General features: G+C 55.1%; 1 protein-coding gene across 2 annotated transcripts in view; it reads right to left on the bottom strand.

The window, feature by feature from the left end:
- Positions 1-14,299, bottom strand: part of TRIM8 (tripartite motif containing 8) — a 30,083-nt gene extending 15,784 nt beyond the window's left edge. The window contains exons 1-3 of one of the 2 annotated variants that reach the window (XM_039709183.1): positions 14,218-14,233; positions 13,198-14,108; positions 12,262-12,917 (exon numbers count right to left, since the gene is read on the bottom strand). In XM_039709183.1, the coding sequence (XP_039565117.1) occupies positions 12,262-12,831 (570 nt within the window). In that variant the 5' untranslated portion in view covers positions 12,832-12,917; positions 13,198-14,108; positions 14,218-14,233. Of the gene's footprint in view, positions 1-12,261; positions 12,918-13,197 lie in introns of both variants that reach the window. The other variant, XM_039709182.1, reaches the window with a different exon arrangement.
- Positions 14,300-18,797: the final 4,498 nt, after the last annotated feature.

The following is an 18,797-nucleotide window of genomic DNA, read 5'->3' as shown; positions in this document are numbered from 1 at the left end:
AACACACAGGGATGCTCTGGTCCCACTGGAGAAACTGCCTGAGTCTCCTTGATGAGAAGCAGGTTTTTTTCTCGCATTGCTTTGTACCTTTACTTCTTAGACTGGTTGGGACCAGGCACAAAGCCCTACACCCTGTAACCTCTTCTGCACACCAGCAGCTGGACAAGGCAGGAACCGGAGCTCAGCCCCGCTCTTCACTATTTCTCCCTCTGGAAATGCAAGCCACCCACAACGACCACATTTTGGGGAGGGCAAGTCCCAAATGCACTAGGCACGGCACAGTACTCCTGGCTTGCAGGAATTGTGCAAAAAGAGCTCTGACTTACTCGAACGTGACGTCCCAAATTCCCCACCAGCCGCGATCATAGGAAATCTTTGGGACCTGTCCCAGGGCTGCCTCATTGTGCTCTGAGCAGCAACAGCATGAATGAATCATGCTCCTCAACGTGACACCCAGCTCCCAGCAACGTATTCAGGACCAAAATATTTACGTTGCAAATGAGTAAGAATAGGACCAGATCCCCTCCCCAGCCTGGTGATATAAAAAGGACAACCTGGTCTTGCATTGAGCAAGTGGGTGGCAGAAGGATAGGGAAACAGGAGGCAGAGACCAGTCCCATGTCTTGCAGCCTGGATGTGCCCAGCAATGCTGAATCAGAGCCCTTTCCAGTTACAGCAAAACCCCAAAGTGGCAAGAACTGAGACTACAAACCCTGTGGTACCACGCTCCCTCTGGGTGACACGTGAGGGGGCATGCTGGGACCTGTAGTTTCCAGCCAGCCAGCAGCAAAATGCCATCCCCCAGTAAACACATCTCAAATTAAAGTGATGCAAGGCCCCCAAACTCCTGGCAAGGTGCCAGCAGTGGCTTCCTGTTGGCAGGCACTTGGCCAATTCCCATGTGTTGCACTAGCCCCTCTTCAAGGAGAAGCCAAAAGCCTACACCCCACAAATCCCCTCGCCGCTGACCTGCAACCTGCCCCTTCAGAAGCAACGTTTCTGCATGGACTGCGGATGCTCCCAGAGCTCTGGAGTAGCCCTGGCCCTGCCTTGCTGTTCAGCCTCTCCACCTTTGCCCCGTGGCACTGCAATGCCAACCCCAGAGCAAGACCCTGCATCCAGTGCTGGTCACACTTCAGCTACATAAAGCCCAACAATGCATCCCTCGAGGGGTCCCATAAAGATGCCACTGAAGCAATCAGAGTCTTAGGCAGCAAAAAGCAACATACTGCCGTGGTGTTTACAGACAGAGCAGCACAAGCAGGCAAAGCTCAGCGAATCACCCTAACAGTGAGGCTGGGGACAGCCACCTCCCCACAGGATCCCAGATGGGCACGCAGCCACCCCGGGGGTGCTGCCACCCTGTGCTGCAGCAGGAGCAGACCATGCATCACATCCTGGGGAACGTGGCACCCCTCTCCCTGCCCGCTCACCCTCCCCGCTGCGGAGGAAATTGTGCGCCCGGCTGATGTCAGGAGGCATCACTTCACACAAAGGCCAGGCTTCCTGGCGGGGAAGGGGTGGGGGAGTGGGGAGGAAGGGGAAGAGGAGCCCGGGGCAAAGACAAACGGCATCTACAGCTCCTTGTGTGTGCAAAAGGGGCAGCAGCAGGAGACAGCATGGCCCCTTCAATTGCCCTTGCACCCAGAAAAGAGAAGCAACATCGTATTTCCTAGTGCCCTTCACAGGAGCCACAGCACGGCCCTGCCCTGCACCCTGTGCACCCCTTTAAGAATGTACTGAAAAGAAGGGACTCAAGTTTATTTTAATTTGCTCCTGCAAATAAATCACTTCCATTTTCTCCACGCCAGGCTGTGGCTGTTGCCAACCAGGGGACACAGCTCCCTGCTTAGCACCCAACCAGGAGAAAAAACACTTCTATGACGAGATCTAACATCAGCACCCCCAAAATCAGCATGAGCATGTACCCCACCTGTCTCCAGCTCATGGATGGCTAAATACTCATGATACCCATTAATTGATAAATACAGATAAAAATAACATATTGAGGACCAAGGCAAGAGTAATCAGCAGCCCTCATTTCCCAAACTCCTCTCCCCAGTACGCTCCCCAAAGCCAAGCATCTTTCAAAACATGGCCTATCACAGTACCCACAGCATCAATATGACCTCCTACTTCAGCATCTCCTCTCCTCCTCTACCTCTTGCAGTCCCAGCTCACTCCCAGGCACTGAAAGAGGCTGGTGGCCAGCACGAGGACATTGCTTTTGTCTCCAACTCAGCCACTCTCTCAAGGACAGGAGCACTCTGGGCCAGCTGCACAGGGACCAGCGAAGAGGGCTCGGCTGTAGGGGACCTGCAGGATGTGGTCGATGTTGATTGAAAAGGGAAATCACCAATATTGCAGAGGGCAGCCAGGGAAGGTGGATTTTGGATGTGGACACCACCAGGGAATAACTGTAAAGGAGCAAACCCTGCTGCTCTCCTTCAACGTGCTGACTTGTGCTCCTAGGAGAAGGCCTGTCATTGGTTTTTAATCTCACCCGATTACGGACCAGTCTTTGACATTATTGATCTCAGGCCCCTGAAGTATCATTTATCTTCCGGGTTTGACTTGGCCATCAGAGCTCGACAGCTCAGACCCCAGTCAGCTCCATCCTCCCAGGGAGCCAGGGGAACTGCTCTGCACAACTCCAATCCTGCTGATTCACGTGAGCCATATTTGACGCTCACTTTCCGTCCTCACATAAGGTGTCTTTCACTCTCTGCCTACCTGGCACTTCATTTTCTTACTCAAAAATCCAGCTCCTCAGGTCTCTGGCAGACCAGCACTGCTTCCTCAAGCTTGGCAGTCCAAGGTGCCCCTAGTGTGCCCTGCTTCCCCCTGTTAGTTTCATTATCCTCTTTCAAAGAGGATGTGGTGGAGACACAAATGCTATGGATATGCTGAGAACTGCACAGGACTGGGGGAGCAGCGCCAGCAGTCAGTGTACAACCAGAGAAGCCATTTCTAGCTGTGACCCACTGCCATTTACTAGAGCAGAAAGGACCAACAACAGCAGCTCTTCATTCCCTGCTGAGACTGTACCCACAGAAAAAGCAGGCGGCTGTCATGGCTTTGTGGTGGCTTCCCCTTACCTGCCAGCCAGCGCAGCTGCCACAGGGCCAGCTCGTGACTTTTGCTTGACCTTCAAAACGTCAATGCCTGCTGCCTCCACCAGACCCAGAAGAGATGGGCTGATGGGCTCCCTTTCCCCTGGATACCTCCATCCCCCACCAAACTGACAGACGCTCCCAGCCTCCACTGTTTGGGAAGCACGAGGTTTTCCTCAAATGCCTTTGTCAACTGGATGCAAGGTCTATACAAAGGCTGTCTTTTCAGATGCCTCTTGTTTCTTTCTCCTAAGAAGCCAGGGAAGGAGGAATATTTCCTGAGGAAGGCTCCAGTGGGCAGTTTTAATGCAGAGAGAGAGGAAAGTTTCATTTTTGTTCTTCATCTTGTTATCATTTATCATATTGCTGAAAAGCATTTTGGTAAATGGAGATTAATACCATGTGCATTCATAGATTGTAGCAGGAATCAGCCTTGGGGAGGACCAGGGAAGGAAGTGCCTGGATGGGGGCAGCTAGCAGGGTCCATGTCCTGCAAGGTACCACCATCAGCAAAGCAAGCCCCAGTCTCCAGGACTGTTTCCCCACAGTGCCATGGGCTTCCTGACTCCTAGCAGGTCTCCCCATCTCTGCTTACCTCTAAATTAGGGTAATACCCTGTCTTGCCCATCCAGACTTTAGATTGCTGCAGAGACTAAAATCATCTTTATCTACCCCGTTCTAAGTAGAAAGCTACAAATTCCTTAGCAGGAGGACAGGCCTTGGTTTTACCTGCTGGACATACATGCTTGGGAGGCGCATTTGGAAAGGGGTGGTCTTCACACCAGGCACTATTTCCAGTTCCCTGCCCAGATGCCCTGTTGTGCAGGATGCCAGCAGCCAGAGGCAGGAAAACAGCCCCCAGATGTGCTCTCATTCCCTTGATGGGGGCAGGCTCCATCCCCACCCCCTACAACCAAACTACCTCTGACCAAAACAGAGCTCGCAGGCCTCAGCCACCCAGCCACAACAGTGCAGCTGTGGCAGGAGAGCCGCAGTAATTCCCTCCTGGATCTGGCCACCCCCATCACCAAGGGGCTAGCACAATACCAGAGGGAAGGGGGAGCGCAGCACCCGCCCCCGCACTGTCCCCAAAGGGTCTGTGAGGGGGACAGAGACCTCGCAGCACATTTATTCCGCTCCATCCATTTGAGAGGCACGCTTCAAGGGGCTTTTTGCCGTCAGAGGCGGGTGCACCAGGACAGGAAAAGAACAAAGGGAGGCACCGGCACCCCCAGCCCTTTGTCTGAGCGCAGAGGAGTTCACCTGCAGGGAAAACCTGCTCCCACCGCAGAGGCGGCAGCTCCACACGGATTCAGATGGGGAGAGGGATGCGGCCCCCCCTTGCAGCAAGAGGATAATGAGCAGGAGGACGCAATCACATTACCCTCTCTCCCCCTGCCACACGCACGAGCCCATTACAGTGCACGCCAACCCCCCCGACTTACCAACAACCCAACAACCGCAACCAGCAATAAAAACCATTGCCACAGAAATATCAACCCACCCCCCAGTGTGATCGATCTGTGTCTGCGTGTGGCCCAGCACCAGAGCCTGCAGCTCGGCTCCACCGACCACGATTGACTGGGAGGGAAGGGGGTGGCAGACTAGTTTCCAGGGGATGGGGTTTTAAAGCCACACAATAACTGGCTCAAATGAGGGTTTAGATTAAGCTGTCGTATGGCAAGGGAAAACACTGCCTCCATTAGGACATGCAGGATTTTCCTTTCCTTTCTCCAAAGCTACAGCTCTAGGATGAAGCTTCCAGGTCACCCAGGAAGGGAGAGGAGAACAGGGTGATACCGAGCAAATGGGGGATCCTGAACAGGGAGAGATGGGTGGAGGGAAGAAAAGGCAGATCAGCCCTCCCGAAGCCCCAGATCACACAGTCGGCTGCTCTGACAATGTTTACTCATATTTCAGAGAGACACAGCCATCCGGAACATCACTCCCTGCCAACTGCCTCATCTGGAGCCATCCACAGCTCGGCTCTTCCCAGCCCACTCCAGAGACAGCCCCCCCATCAAAGCATCCACACAGCAAGAAACTGAAAAAGGAAAAGTAGGGGGAAGAGAAGAAACAGAGAAATTAAATTAATTCATGTTTTGGGTTTTTTTTAACAGTTCTGGTACATCATCTCAGTAAACGGATGACTTGGAGTGTGCTTGGAGTGCAACAGCACCGCTGCAGAGTGTAGAGCACTGTGCTGAGCTGGGAACTTCTGCTCATGTTACCATCACAAGAGAATCACAAGACAGAAGAGGGACAACCATGATGCCCTGGTGAGAACAGGCTGAAGCTGTCCTTATCAGAAAGGAGCCAGGACTGAGAACCTCTTCCCTGAGTTCATCTGGGGGACATATGTAAAAACTTTTGCGTGCATCCAGTCTCTCATGCCTGTGAATAACCATCCCTCCCTCCATACTGGGGACCAGACATCTCCTCCTCCCATTCCAAGTATGCTGGATGTAGCTCTCCCAGGAAAAGGAGGGGTAGCTGCCTCTGTCCTTCCATGGAGGAAAGGGAAGGGCAGGACATCCCTGGTCCTGCAAATTTCACATCTCCCCTCCAGTCCCCCAGCACCTGCCTCACCCTCTCTTCCAGCAAACAGAGGTTCATTGCACAAAATTGGCTATCACTGCAAGCAAGCTCAGCAGCTCTGAGTCCTCAGTGCCATCCCCCTTACTTCAACCCAACCAGCATTTCCTCAGCCTACAGGCTGCTGATAAATGCAAGAAGTTGACAAAGTCACCAGAACCTAGCCCAGATCCATAGCATTTTATTTTTTTAAAAGCAAAAAAGCCAGGCCAGAGCAGATTCTGCCCCGAAGCCTGTGTGGCAAAGCAAAATCCTGCTCCAAGTGTTTATTTATAAATCCGTACATACATGTACATTTGAATTCTGACAGAATTAATTCTGGCATCCAGCTAATTCAAAGCATTCCTCCCCCATCACACTACTGTTGCAGGCCAGCCCTGCACAGAAGCTGATTATAAAATGCTGCACTAGCCAGGCATTTCTGCAAAGGCTTGTGCTATTGAGCATTCAGTCTTTCCTTGCTTGGCTATTTCATTGTTTCGGTGTCGATCCCTCCTCTCTTGCCCTGTGTTTCCTGGTTACTTTTGTCCCTGCTCTGGAAGCACTGCTGCTCTCAGCCCTATTTCAGTGTCAGATTGAAAAAAAAAACCCAAAACAATTACATGAAATTAAAAGAGAAGAAAAGAAGAAATTATCACCATGTACCAAGATTTCCAGTAAACAGATAGGTAACGAGCAAAAAATAGGCCAATATGCTGCAAGGCAAGCTGCAGACAGCTCTGGGGATAGAAAGCCCGCTGCCTGCCTCCCAAGTACAGCTAAGAAATCCCTGTGTGGTCACACGCTGTCCTCTGGAGCAGAGAGGAGAGAGGTCAGGGCAGCCAGCACTGTAAGAGCCTCTTTATTCTTGGGCAGTTGCACGAATCTGATCGCTTGTGCCCTTTGTGAGACATGGAAATCTGCCTTCTCCTCCCACCCCCTTCGCCAGCCCCTCTTCTGCTCCTCCCGCTCAGATGGGGACAGAGGCAACTCCTTGGCTCCAGAGGCAAAGACCAAAGCAGCAGAGAGGCTGTGCATGCCCCTCTGGCAGGACCAGTCCCAGATGAGCATGCGGGAGACCTTGAGAACAGCGCTTTGTTGGAGCAAGAGGAGGGGAGAAGAAGGGAAGGACAGTCCTGGGGCTTGTGCATTCCTTGAAGGGCTCACCCAGACTCCCTCGTGCAAGGCACGAGGCTCAGGGGTGGTGAGAAGTCTAGGGTGTCCCACTGCAGTTCATGCCTCTCCTACTTTTCCCTCTCCATCATGCTCATGGGCTTGAGGAGAAGGGCATGCTGATCACCTCCATGCCAGCAGACACATGATGCTCACATAAGTATCACACGGTAGATTTAGATTAAGCAAGGGTCTGGGCTAAGTTCATCATTCCCTCATCACCAGACAAAGCTGGGCTTAGACCTCCTAGTTCAGAGAGCAGACCACGACACCTCCGTCTCAGGGGCTCATTCGAAGTCACTGCTGAGGGAGGGCTTCAAGGTGGAAAGCTCTAGGTAGGCCAGGGCACTCTGGTGAGCAGGGCTGTAAGTCTAGGCTACATATTGTTGCTATTCCTTGCAAAGCAGCTCAAGATCCTCAGGTGAACCTTTCCTTATCTCTCCTCTTTCCACCTCACGCTCCCGTCCGCACTGCATTGTCCCCTATGGGAAGAGAGCAGTCTCCACAGCAGCCCCTGTCCTACTCCTTTACCAAGGCTGTCCCCTCCACACAAGTCTCCTCCCTCCCACCCAACCCACCAGGCTGCCTCCCACATCCTCCATCTCTGCTGTCACTTCTCAGATTGACTCTACACAAAAGACTTGCAGCTGCAGGTCTGGAACAACCAACCACTGGCAACCTGACGGGCTAAGGGCACAGAAAATGTTCAAGCTTAGCAGGAAAGCAGCGGGGAAAAGCCCTTAATCCAAACCCTGCGGAGGCAGGAGACTGCTCCAGTTCAGCCAAAGATCTGGCACTGCCAGGATACCCACTGCTGCTTGGCCAGCAGACCCAGAGGGGTTTGCAGCAGAGTGGCTGAGCCCCCCCAGACCTCTCTAGGGCAGCTCAGGCTGCTATGGCTTGAACTGAAATCTGCTGCCCCTGCCAACACTGAGCAGCAAAGCCTGACAGATCGATGTGGTGAGTGGCACGGAGCTCGGAAGCCAGGCTAGGTGGGTGCTGGGATTTCTGCCACTGCCCAAGGCCCAAGAAGTCAGTGCTCATCACGGCAGCATGACCAACTGACAGCATCCCAGGGCACAATGATCTGCCACGTTTAGGAGCACACTACCATATTCCTGAGGCCCCTGGGCAGGAATTAGGGCATAAGCAAAGCCAGGGAAGGAAAGACCTGGGTTAGGCTGACCTAACCCTTGGGCTGGGCTGGCAGTTCAGCTCTGGGGTGCTGGTGGAAGTTCAGATGGCAGGCACAGGGACAAGCTGCACAACTCCTGCTTTGCAGGACCTGCTGCAAAAGTTGTCTGGGGACCGGGTATGCTCAAAGAGTGCCACAGCCAACGCCTGCCAGGCACCAGCCACACCACCTACAGCCACGAGAGCTAAATTAGCACTCAAGCACTTGGGCACTTGTACTCACAATGCCTGCAGTGAGCTGCATGCCGTGCTCCTCATAAACAAGTCATCTGGAAAATAAGTAAGCCTGTAAAAATCCAGTCCATCACAAGTTACCAAACCTGTTTCAGAGTAAAACAACCTAGCTCATGCCAGAAGGCTGGCAGTGAAGCTGATACCAAGCTTCCCCACGAGTGGGACTGCCTTGGTCCCAGCAAAACATCCCTGGCACCGATGGCAGCATGGGGATGCCACATGGGACTTCGTGGTGGCCAAAGCTGGCAAAGAATCAGAATTTCTGGTACAGACTTCAGATCCATCTCTTCCTGTGCTCCTACCAAGCACTCACCTTTTCTCGTTCTTGTAATTTAGAAAGCACATGAGTTGACCTTATGTGGGGTGCTGCCAAAAAAGAAAGCCCAAATCCACTGAGTTGCAGATGGAGTCAGCAGCCTGGTCCCTGTCCCCCTGGATTTGCTAAACATGCACTGCTCCGTGGACAGTGCTGGATGCTGTTCCTACACACCTGCAGGAGGATTCCCAATGTTTTCCTCCAAGTCTCAGCACCACAATGCATTTTCTCCCATTTAATGTTCAAAGACACCAGAGATCTTCAGAATGTGAAAGGATTTCTAGGAAGCTTGGACAGGGAGAAATCGATCTCCTTCCCCCAAAACAAAACAGAAGCAGAGCCTCTCTACCCAAGCCCTTTTCCACTGGTGGCACCTCTAGCTGAGGACAGGCATTTGGGAAACCTCTGAGCGAGCTCAGATGTACCTGGCCTCAATCAACCGTGTCCCACACAAAGACAGGGCAACCATGGTAATACCCACAAATGAGTCTCTTTCCCTGACTGCTGACTTCTTACCCATACTCCAATCCCAGCAATGTATTTTCCCCCTTTTTGGATGGAGAAAAAATAAAAAGCAACACATCAACATCACGCTGGAGCAACTTTCTTTTTCAGCCTTAGAAGCAGGTTCCCCCGTGCACGCAGGAGGCACGTGGCTGGGGCAGCAAAGATGGAAGAAAAACTGTTTCATTTTGAGACCTTGACACAAACGAATTGAGAAGAAGCAAAAAAAAAAGGGAAAAAAAGAAAAAAAAAGAAAAAAAGAAAGAAAAAGAAAAGAGGGTGCCTTGTTGGCTTTTCTTCCCCCCCTCTCCTCTTTAAGCACTACAAAAACAGGAAACAAAGGAGAAAACATCTCACGGGGGGAAGGGGAGGTAAGCGCTTTATACGCCCACGAAAGAAAGATTAACCACATATTTTATTTACTGTTTGTATTACAGTTGCACCGTGGAGTTCAACTAATTCCAAGCCAGGGCTCTGCGGGTTGTGCAGCACCTAACGCTGAGCGGGGTCCTTCCTCCAAACCCACCAGGCGCATGTTCTGCTTCAGGCAAACCCTGCACAGACACCCCCCTTCCTCTGGCAGACACCCACCTCCAGCCCCCTTCACCCAGCCAGAGTGACTTCGCTTCTGTCCCAACTGCCAGCCCAGCTGACAAAGTGCTGGTGCTGTCCCCAAGGAGTTTTGAGCCCCTTTTCCCCTTCAAACTGGTCTCTAACCAGGGGTAAGCTGCCCTTCGAGGCAGATTGGCCACACAGCCAGAGGAATAAATGCTAAAAAAGCAGAGTTTATGGGGAGTGTTTGCAGGTTCCAGTCCCTCCTCTGGACCGTGTGGGACATCCCCTCCACAGCGAGTTGGTGTTGCAACCCCCACACTTGCGAGTCCCCCGCACCAAGGTCAGGGCTCCGATCCTCCCAACTTTGACTCATTTCTCAATTAACGGCTTTCTGAACACAAGCCACACATGGAACAAACCTCTCACAATGGGGCCTCCCCCGGACCTCCCAAGCCCAGCGTTACTCATTGGCCCCCCAGTCCCAGTCCATCTTTTCTCGGGATGCTCCAAGTGTGGCTCACCGCCGCTGCAGGGTGAGCAAGCAGCCAGGAATCCCGGGCCCGGCTCCCGCAGGCAGGAAGCCGTCACCAGCTGAGCTCATGCACCCTAATTCGGGAGCCAACGCGGCGAGGCCACCTTCCTTGCTGGCTGGCAACCGGCAGCTTTCAGCCGGAGACCTAGCTATGGCCATGGAGCAAGGGCTGGCAACCTGCTGGGTGCTTTTCCCAGGGGCTCATCCCTACTCCAGCCACTTCATGGAAGAACTGATTCAACTACAGGGAGGATCCTTTGGGCACACCGTCCCCCAGCTTGGTGCTGTCCTTCATTGACCCAGACTCTGTGCACCCAACGGAGCCACGCGCCCAGCGGGAAGAGACAAGCTTATCATCACAGAGAAAGGAAATTAAGATAACGTGGCAATGGAGGTACCGAGGGATTTGGCCAAGGTCACAAAATAATTCCATGGCTCTACGATACAACTGTCTAACGCTTTTGGTGTCTGGTCACATATCCTAAAATTTCAAGCCAGGGCCAAAATCCAGCCTAGGCAGTGGCAGATTTCTGCCAGGTCATAAGCAGTGTGCATCCGCAAGAAGCGGCGAACATCCAGCCATAACAACGGCAGCAACAACAAAAAAAACAGGCAGCAAGAGCGGGAATAAATGAGATCAAAGTGTCCTGGAAAAGGACCTGGAAAAATAGTTTCGGTCCCTGGCTAAGGCTCCTGGGAGATGCACATGAGAACCCCATCCCAGCCCCGCACAGCCCTCCCGAGGTGGCTCCCCACCCTGGCAGAGGGAAACCAAAATGACTCCCTATAAATAGAAGCAGAAAAGCGCTTCTCCAAAAGACTGACTGGGTCTTTCCCCTTCCAGCGTGTGTGGCGGAGCTTCTGGCACCTCCGCGGAGGTCGCTGGTTTTCCCCCAAAAAACCTGGAGAGGAAAATAACCTTCTTGTGAGCTCAGGCTGGCTCCTCTCTACACAGAGCTGCACCCCCCCGCCCCACTCCCAGGCCTGGCCATCCAATTGGAAAGTAATTATACTGCAATTTTTATTTATGACTTCTTCGGGTTTTTTTATTGCTAAATGGTGACTCATTTTGGCAACATTAAAATACACAGGAAATCATCCCCATTTTACAGTAATCACCATTCAATTCATTGTTAAATATTTATTCGGCAGACAAGCGCCGAGCCTCTTTCGAAGGGTCGGAGGGGGAGCGGAGGGGCAACCCTGAAAAGGGGGAAGGTGGTAGAAGGGTCATGGCAGGGCTGGCCGCAGGGCTGGTAAATGCCCGCCAGAAGCGGAGGGTGGGGAGCCAGGGGTGAAAGCTCCTGCCAGATGGCCTGGCCAAGAGCAAAACACAGACCCGCTTTCCCTCGAATCCAGGACAACAGCCCAAACTGCTCTAGGGAGAGAGGCAGCCCTGTGCCCCCTAATAAAAAACCACATTATTTGGCCAAACCCCAAGACTGAATCCCCACCAGTGAGACGTCATGGGTCTCTGACACGTCACGGGTCTCTGACACGAAGCTCTTCCATTGCCAGGGGGAAGAGGATGGCGGCCACCGGCCCCAGTGGGAGGCAGTGGGAAGAGCAGGCAGTTTGACATTCACAGGCCTTACAATGGACAGGGTCTGCTCCTGCAGCCGCTTTGTCCTCCCTGGAACCCCAATTTTAGGGTGACTCGACCTCAGCTGCAGGCAGCTCTTCTGCCTTCCCCCAAACAGCTGCATAGCCCAGCACAAACCTGGCAGACGGCCCCTCCAAACACTCCTGGCCCAAGACTGCAACCCTTCCCTGCGGAGTGCACACCCAAGGGGCCATAGGTCCCACAGCTCAACATCTACAAAGGCCCCCCAGCACAGACGCCTTCCCTGGGGAGCCCCCCGGCACCCACGGGCTCCGTCACTGCTTGGCTGGGAGGCCACCCAACATGTCTGCCACGGGGGACCCCGGGCGGGAGGAGGAGCGCTGCCAGGATGGGTTTTGCGTAGGTCCTACACAAACACAGGGGAACAGACACGGCAGCGAAGAGGGCGGCTGGGTGGTCCCCAGGCCGGGCAAACCCGAGCGATCAGGATGGCTGGACTCACCCGGATCTCATTGCGGCGGATCTCCACGTCGCACACCGAGTGTCCCTGGTGGGCCCCGCTGTAGTAGCAGCAGAACTGGCAGACGGCCACCTGCTCGGCCTCGCAGTGGTACAGGCGGTAGGCGTTGTGCTGGGGGCAGCTCCAGGCCCGCACGTCCTCCGCCTCCACCAGGAGATGCCCCCGGGCCGTGGAGGGCTGCTGCAGGTGGGTCTGGACGTGGGACTGGCAGCACGGAGCCTCGCACCTCAAACAGATCTTCTGGGCCGGCAGCGGCGGGCCCCGGCGGCAGAAGACGCAGTGCAGGACCGAGGGGGGCTTCTCCAGGTTGAGGGAGTTGAACTTCTCCACGATGTTGGTGAGCTTCAGGTTCTTCTCCAGGTTGGGCTTCTGGTTGTAGGCCTGGTTGCACTCCGGGCACCGCACCAAGCCCGACTCCTTGGCCCACGCCTCCCCGATGCAGCCCCGGCAGAAGTTGTGCTTGCAGGGCAGCTGGACCGGCTCCACAAAGACATGCAGGCAAATGGGGCAGATGAGCTCCTCTTCGAAGCAGTTCTTCCAATTCTCGGCCATCTCTGCCGGCAGCGCTGTCGACGCTTCCCCCGAGCCGCTTCGGTCGCTCAGTGCGGTCTAGGGGCGGACGCCGGGGTCTGTCCTCCCTGAAAGGGGAAGGCTGAGGGTGAACGGACAGGCTCCCCCCTCCCCGCAGCACACGCCATTAATAATAAACCGCAGCAGATTTTAAAATCGGGGATAAAATAAGCCACAAAGCAGCACTCTAGGAATATCCGGCAAGAAAACGCAACGTCCCCATCGCTTCGTTAAACAACACAAATGGTCAAAAAAACCCCAACATGATTCTGTCGGACTTACAGCCCAAAGTCCCCCCACTAAAAGCCATTTGCTCATTTTTACCCCAGAAGGTGAACTGAAACTTACCAAAGGTTGAAAAAAATCCATACAAAATCCAGCAGCAGAGTCCAAGTTCCATATAAAGCTCCTAAATTTAGCGCTCCGGATCAGATTTTTCTTTTCTTAGGTTTGCAACTGACATTCAATATTTTAAAGGGACTTTTGTCCCCCACCAAACCTGGCCAACAGCTGAGGGCAGCGACTCGCTCGAGCTTTTTTTTTCCCTTCCCTGTATTTCTCCTCCCTCTCCCCCTGATGGGAGTTGGGAATCAGAGTCTTTTAAAGGAAACAGATCAAAGGGTTAAGATCCAAAACGGGAAAAGGAGGAAGATTAAAAAAATAATAATAATAGCGACGATGACGATGGCGGAAAAACGAATTCTCTCTGCGGCCCCCGAGATTTGCTTCTAAATCGGAGGAGCAGCAGGGAAAAAAAGGAAGAGGGGAAAAAAGACAAGACAGGGGGAAAAAAAAAAAAAAAAGAGAGAGAGAGAAGAAAAAAAAGCTCTCTCGCCTGCTTCGAGATTACGAGGTCTTGAATGGGAGAGCTCGGTCATTCAGAGCAAACGCCAGCCCAGCACAGCCCGCCCAGCTCCTCCAACGCTCCCGGAGAGGGATGGCAGAGGGGACGGGCTTTGCCACGGGGGGTTCTGAGCCCCGCGGACCCCAAATCAACCTGCTCTCACTTCCCACCAGGGCTGGGGGGAAAAATGCGCCCGCAGGGTCCGTCCTAGCCCGCTCTCATGGCCGGCCCGGGGGTCGCAAGCCCCCGACGGTAACAATGCTTCGGCCGGCACCGAGCCGGCGGCGGAGCGCTGCCTTCCCCGGGCGGCCCCGCCGGGAAGGGGCGAGGCGGCGGCGGGCAGCCGGGAGGAGCCGGCCGGAGCGAGCGGTTCCGGGAGAGCCGAGTCAGCTCTCAGCCATCTTGAGCTGCCCGGCTGAGAACGGAGACCAGGAGCGCGTTAAAAATAAAATAAAATAAAAATTAAATTAATTAAAAAAAAAGAAAAAAAGGGTATTTTAAAAAAAGAAATTATAAATAGTCACCAGAACAACCCCGCTCCCGGGAGCCACTTCCTCCGCCTGCCCAGCGAGGCTCTGCGGAGGGGCTGCGGGGCCAGGCGAGCCCGAGCCGGCGGGGGGGCCGGGCGGCCCGGAGCCGAGCCGAGCCGAGCCGTCCCGTCCCGGCGGGGCCGCTCAGCACAGCCCCCCGCGCCCGCCCCCGCCGCCTCCTCCAGCCATCTTGGGGTCGCCCTGGGCGCCGGAGCCCCACGCCCCGGCTTCCTCCCGCCGCCCCCGGGGAGGCGGCCGCGGCCGGGGAGGAGGGGGAACGCGGAGCTAGGCGGGCGGGGGCGCGGAGCCCCGCAGCGGCAAGCCCCGCCCGCGGGCCCGCCCCGCGCGTCACCGCACACCGCCCCCGGCCCGCCCCGCCGTAGAGGGGACACGGCCCGCCCTGGGGCCCGCCACCCGCCCGCTCCGCTGCCCTCGGGGAGGCCGGGCTTGGGATGTCCCGTGTGGCCGCCGCATCGGCCGTAGGGCCACCGGCATCCCTGCGCGGCCAGCGCTGCTCAGGGTGCCGCTCCATAAAGGCTGCTTGCCCTGGAACCAGTGCACATCTGGGTCACAGCTGGTGCTGGGCACCGTCCTCATCGCTGTGTGCAACTTCCTGGTGAGGGGAACAGGAGGTGGGCAGGCACGGGTCTCTCCTCTCTGGCAGCCAGGGACAGGGCCCGAGGAAATGGCCTGAAGTTATGTCAGGGGAGGGCGAGGTTGGATATTAGAAAAAGGTTCTGGGTGGGCACTGAAACAGGCTCCCCAAAGAAGTGGTCATACCACCAAGCCAGCCTGAGTTCAAGAAGCATTTGGAAAACACACTCAGGCACAGTGAGGATGTTTAATTCTTGCAGATGAATTGCGCAGGCCAGGAGTTGGATTTGATGATTCTTGTGAGTCCCTTACAACTCGGAATATTCTGGGATAAGTGCCCTCAAGAGCCTCCTGTGTCCTCTTGGCTGGCTTCTAGATGGGCTGTTACTTTGCACAGGACCATTTAGGTGTGTTTCCTCCCTGTGCAGGGCCACAGCCGTTTGTCCCCTGGGGTTGTTCCCAAACCAGAAGCCCCAGCACCTTCTGCCAGAGCTCGGCGCACAGAGGTGTCTCTGTTAACAGCTCTCCCACCAAATGTTTCCGCAGCTGTTTCGTGGGACACTGTATATCTGACCCCTGCCATTTGTGCCAAGCTGCTGGGAATAAAGCACATTGCTGGTGGAAATCCACTTCGCACTGGCGAGAGCGTCAATGGCTCAAAACAAAGGGTTTACATCAAAAAATGCTCAGGGTCCACAGTCAGGTTTGTGGTGCAGTGACAAGAGGGCAAAGGCTCAGTCAGCAGCTCCAGGATCTGGCCCAAACCTGACCCTTGGGTGTTGCTCTCTGGTGGCAGTTTGCCTCTGGGAGGGATTTAGCAGGAATTCCCCATCTGCAGCCTCAAACTTCTGAAGACACCAGTCAGCAGTGTCTGCTATAGCACCCTGTATCCCAGTGCCTGGACCAGCCAGGGCAGCCTGCTAGAGGGATGAACGTTCCCCACCACTCCCAGTGTGGGGATTATCCAGGTCTTCCCACACTGTTTTACAGGAACCCCCTGTGCGTAGGCAGCTCCTGCCTGGAGACAGCGATAAGGAGACAGCGATGGCTTCTGCTGCACGACTGGGGCTCACCCCGTGCCCCCTCGGCTGCCCCCCTCCATCCTGCACTCCTTGGCCCAAGCGCCGATTCCTGAGAAGGGAGCGGTCGGTTTGCCATGTAATTCCTGTGCCAGGCCTCAGAGCCCATGGCTGCACCTCTGCTCCGGGGTTTTACAAGCCACGCGGCAGCCGGGACTGGTGGGAGCTGGGCAGGGCAGCGTGAGATGTGTCAGAGCCGCAGCCGACTGGCGAGGCCGTGTGGAGGCAAACCTCTCCTCGAAAAGTCAGCGCAAAACTATTCATGACTCTCACTTCTTTATAAACACACGCAGCACCAGACAGCCTCCAGTGACAGCCACCATCCCCACCCCAGCCAGCACAGGGCTCTTCTGCAGGCACTTCTCAGGCCCCCTGTGCTGTGCTGGGGAAGCTGGTTGGTGTTTCCAGTGCTTCAAAGAAGAAGGTGGATGGGATGGGGCTTAGCCAAGCTGAAAGATGCACCCTATTCCTGGCTGGGAATCCCTCTGGCTGGGACTGACACTGGCACTCTGTCATCATGCCCACATCTGGATGATGCCACCTCCCTGCCCATGCCAGAGAAACTCCCTTGGCAAGGGAAGCCCCAAAGCCACGCTGGGCATGGCAGCCCTTCCACAGCCAGCAGGAGCTGCCTGGAGGAAGGCTGTCGACAGGGCCCCCTCTGCCTACACAGCTCCCAAACCCCTTCCTGGCAGTGCTGGGTGGCTGATGAACACCAGCAGGAGCAAGCTGCAGAAAGCCTGCCCATGCTCATTCTCCCCTGCACCAGGACCTTGGTGTGGGTCCCAGACCACGCCAAGGGAACACAGAGGTGGTTTGTAGCTGAGTCCTGGTGTTCATCCCTCAACCTCCCCCAAGCCTCAGTGTTCCCAGCCACTGCCAGGCCATCATTCCCCTTTGCCAGAGGTCTCCCTTCAGCAGCCCTTAGTCCTGCTCTGGAAAGAGCACTTCCTGCTCCCTGTCTCCCCAGTAAAGTATTGGCATCTCTGCTGAGCCTCAGTGAGCACTGGCTGGACTGCAGGCACCCCCTGCAGAGCCACAATGCTCTTGTCAGACACCACTTGTCACTGGTGTCTGACATTGAGGTGGCATTGCCTGGTACAGATGATGTCCCTGGGAGCAGGGATGAACTTGGCTGCTCTGCAGAGCTGAGGTACCAAACTCATTTTGGTGTTCAGGGCTTGGGACCCTGCTGAGCTGATGGTAGAGGGAGGGTGTTTGCAGAGATTTACAGAGCAGTTGGCTGCTAATGTGACACCATCCCTGTCTGCCACCACCCTCTCTTGGGAACACTCCTCAAGGCTCTGGCACCCAGCCCTGCACCTTCCCCAGAAGCCTGGAGCCCTCTGGAAGTGATACAAACTGCTGTGTTTCTTGGGTCATTCATAACCCAATTAACCCATCAGAGACAAAACATCACTCCCCTTCTGTCCCCTTCCATGTCAGGCTGGTGAGGTGGCTCAGTGTGACGGGGAAAGCTCCCTCCGCCCTCCTCCATGTGATTAACACACTGAAGGTTTTCACTGAAGTTTAAGTCTTAAGCTGGGTTTAAGGATGTAAGGAACTTGCAGGGCAGCAGCAGTCTGGTTTCCAGCACTAAACCTGTCTGCTTATGGCCATCCCCTGCTCCTGTTTGGGGTGGAGGAGAAGGAAAACAGCCCCATGGAAGAGACACAACACAGAGGTCCCCATGGTCACCTGCTGACCCAGCCTAGGACACACCAACATGCACCACTTGTGCCAGCCATCCCGTGGAGTCACACCTGTCCCTCACACACTGTCACCTGCCTGCTGTGTATCCTCCCAGCCCGATCCCTTTTGAGAGAAGATGCACATGTGGGTATGCAGTGTGTCTGCAGGGGACACCTCCTGTCTCTGGCATTAATAAAAGGGGACCAGAAGCAGGGTGTGCAGCCTGGTCCCCCCAGCACACAAAGCAGGTTCCCAGCCCCCCAGGCACTGGGATCCAGCAACACCCACATGTGACACTGGAAGCTGGGAACAGGTCTGGGATGGTGTGCTGGGTGCAGGGACAGTGATGCCCTTGTTGGCCCCGTGGGAGAGCCTTACCCTTGTGCAATGGGTGTGCAGATGGGGCTCCTCTTGGGGCAAAAATGCCGGGCTTTCTCCCTTCCTCCCTGAGCCTAAAGCATGGGCCAAAGTGGGTACTGAGGGCTGGCCATGACTGTGTGTCGGGGTGCTGGAGGGGAGCTCTGCTTTGGTTCAAGCAAATCCGGGGTGTCACAGCCCAGTCTGAGGTGGACTGGCCAAACCCAGGGGTGCACAGGCAGGCAGCTGTGGAGCAGGGATGCTGCTCCAGGGCTCACCACCTCGGCTGAGCTGGGGGTGCTGGTGGGTGCTGGGGAGTGCGGCAGCGGCAGCTGCGGGGCTGGAGCAGGGGGAGCGATGAGGGCCGGTGCAGTTCCCTGCTTGGTGGGGTTTCTTTCTATGCAAATGCCTGGGAGCAGCTGCCCTGCCGGCGTGACTCATTTCCTGCTCTTGTGTCACATTCTGGTCAGGCCAGTTTGGCAAAGGCTTTCTTCTCTCCCTCCCTGGCTTCTCCTCCTTCTCTCCCCAACGCCGAGGGCTGGGATGTGCATTTGCTCAGTCCCTGGCAGGATGAGGCAGGATTTTCAGGAAACTGCGTCAAAGCCACAAAACCTCCATATATATTAAAAAAACCCCCAAAACAACCAAACAAAAAATCCAGCACAATTTTCTCTTATTCTTTTTTTCTGAGCATGATGGAGACTGGCGGCCAGACAGGCTCCTCCGCTCTTCCCCCTCCTGGGGCGGCTCCTTCCCCTGAGACCCGGGGGACAGGACCTGGCAGAAAAGCTGTAATAGTTTGCTGGGTGGACAAGGGGAAAAAATGCAGCTTGGTCTCATTTCACCTTCTGC

Source organism: Passer montanus, unplaced genomic scaffold, assembly GCF_014805655.1.
Source record: "Passer montanus isolate IOZ18808 unplaced genomic scaffold, ASM1480565v1 scaffold21, whole genome shotgun sequence".
NCBI lineage: Eukaryota > Metazoa > Chordata > Aves > Passeriformes > Passeridae > Passer > Passer montanus.
The sequence above is the reverse complement of the archived record's forward strand: the minus strand, read 5'-3'. Positions and strand labels throughout refer to the sequence as shown.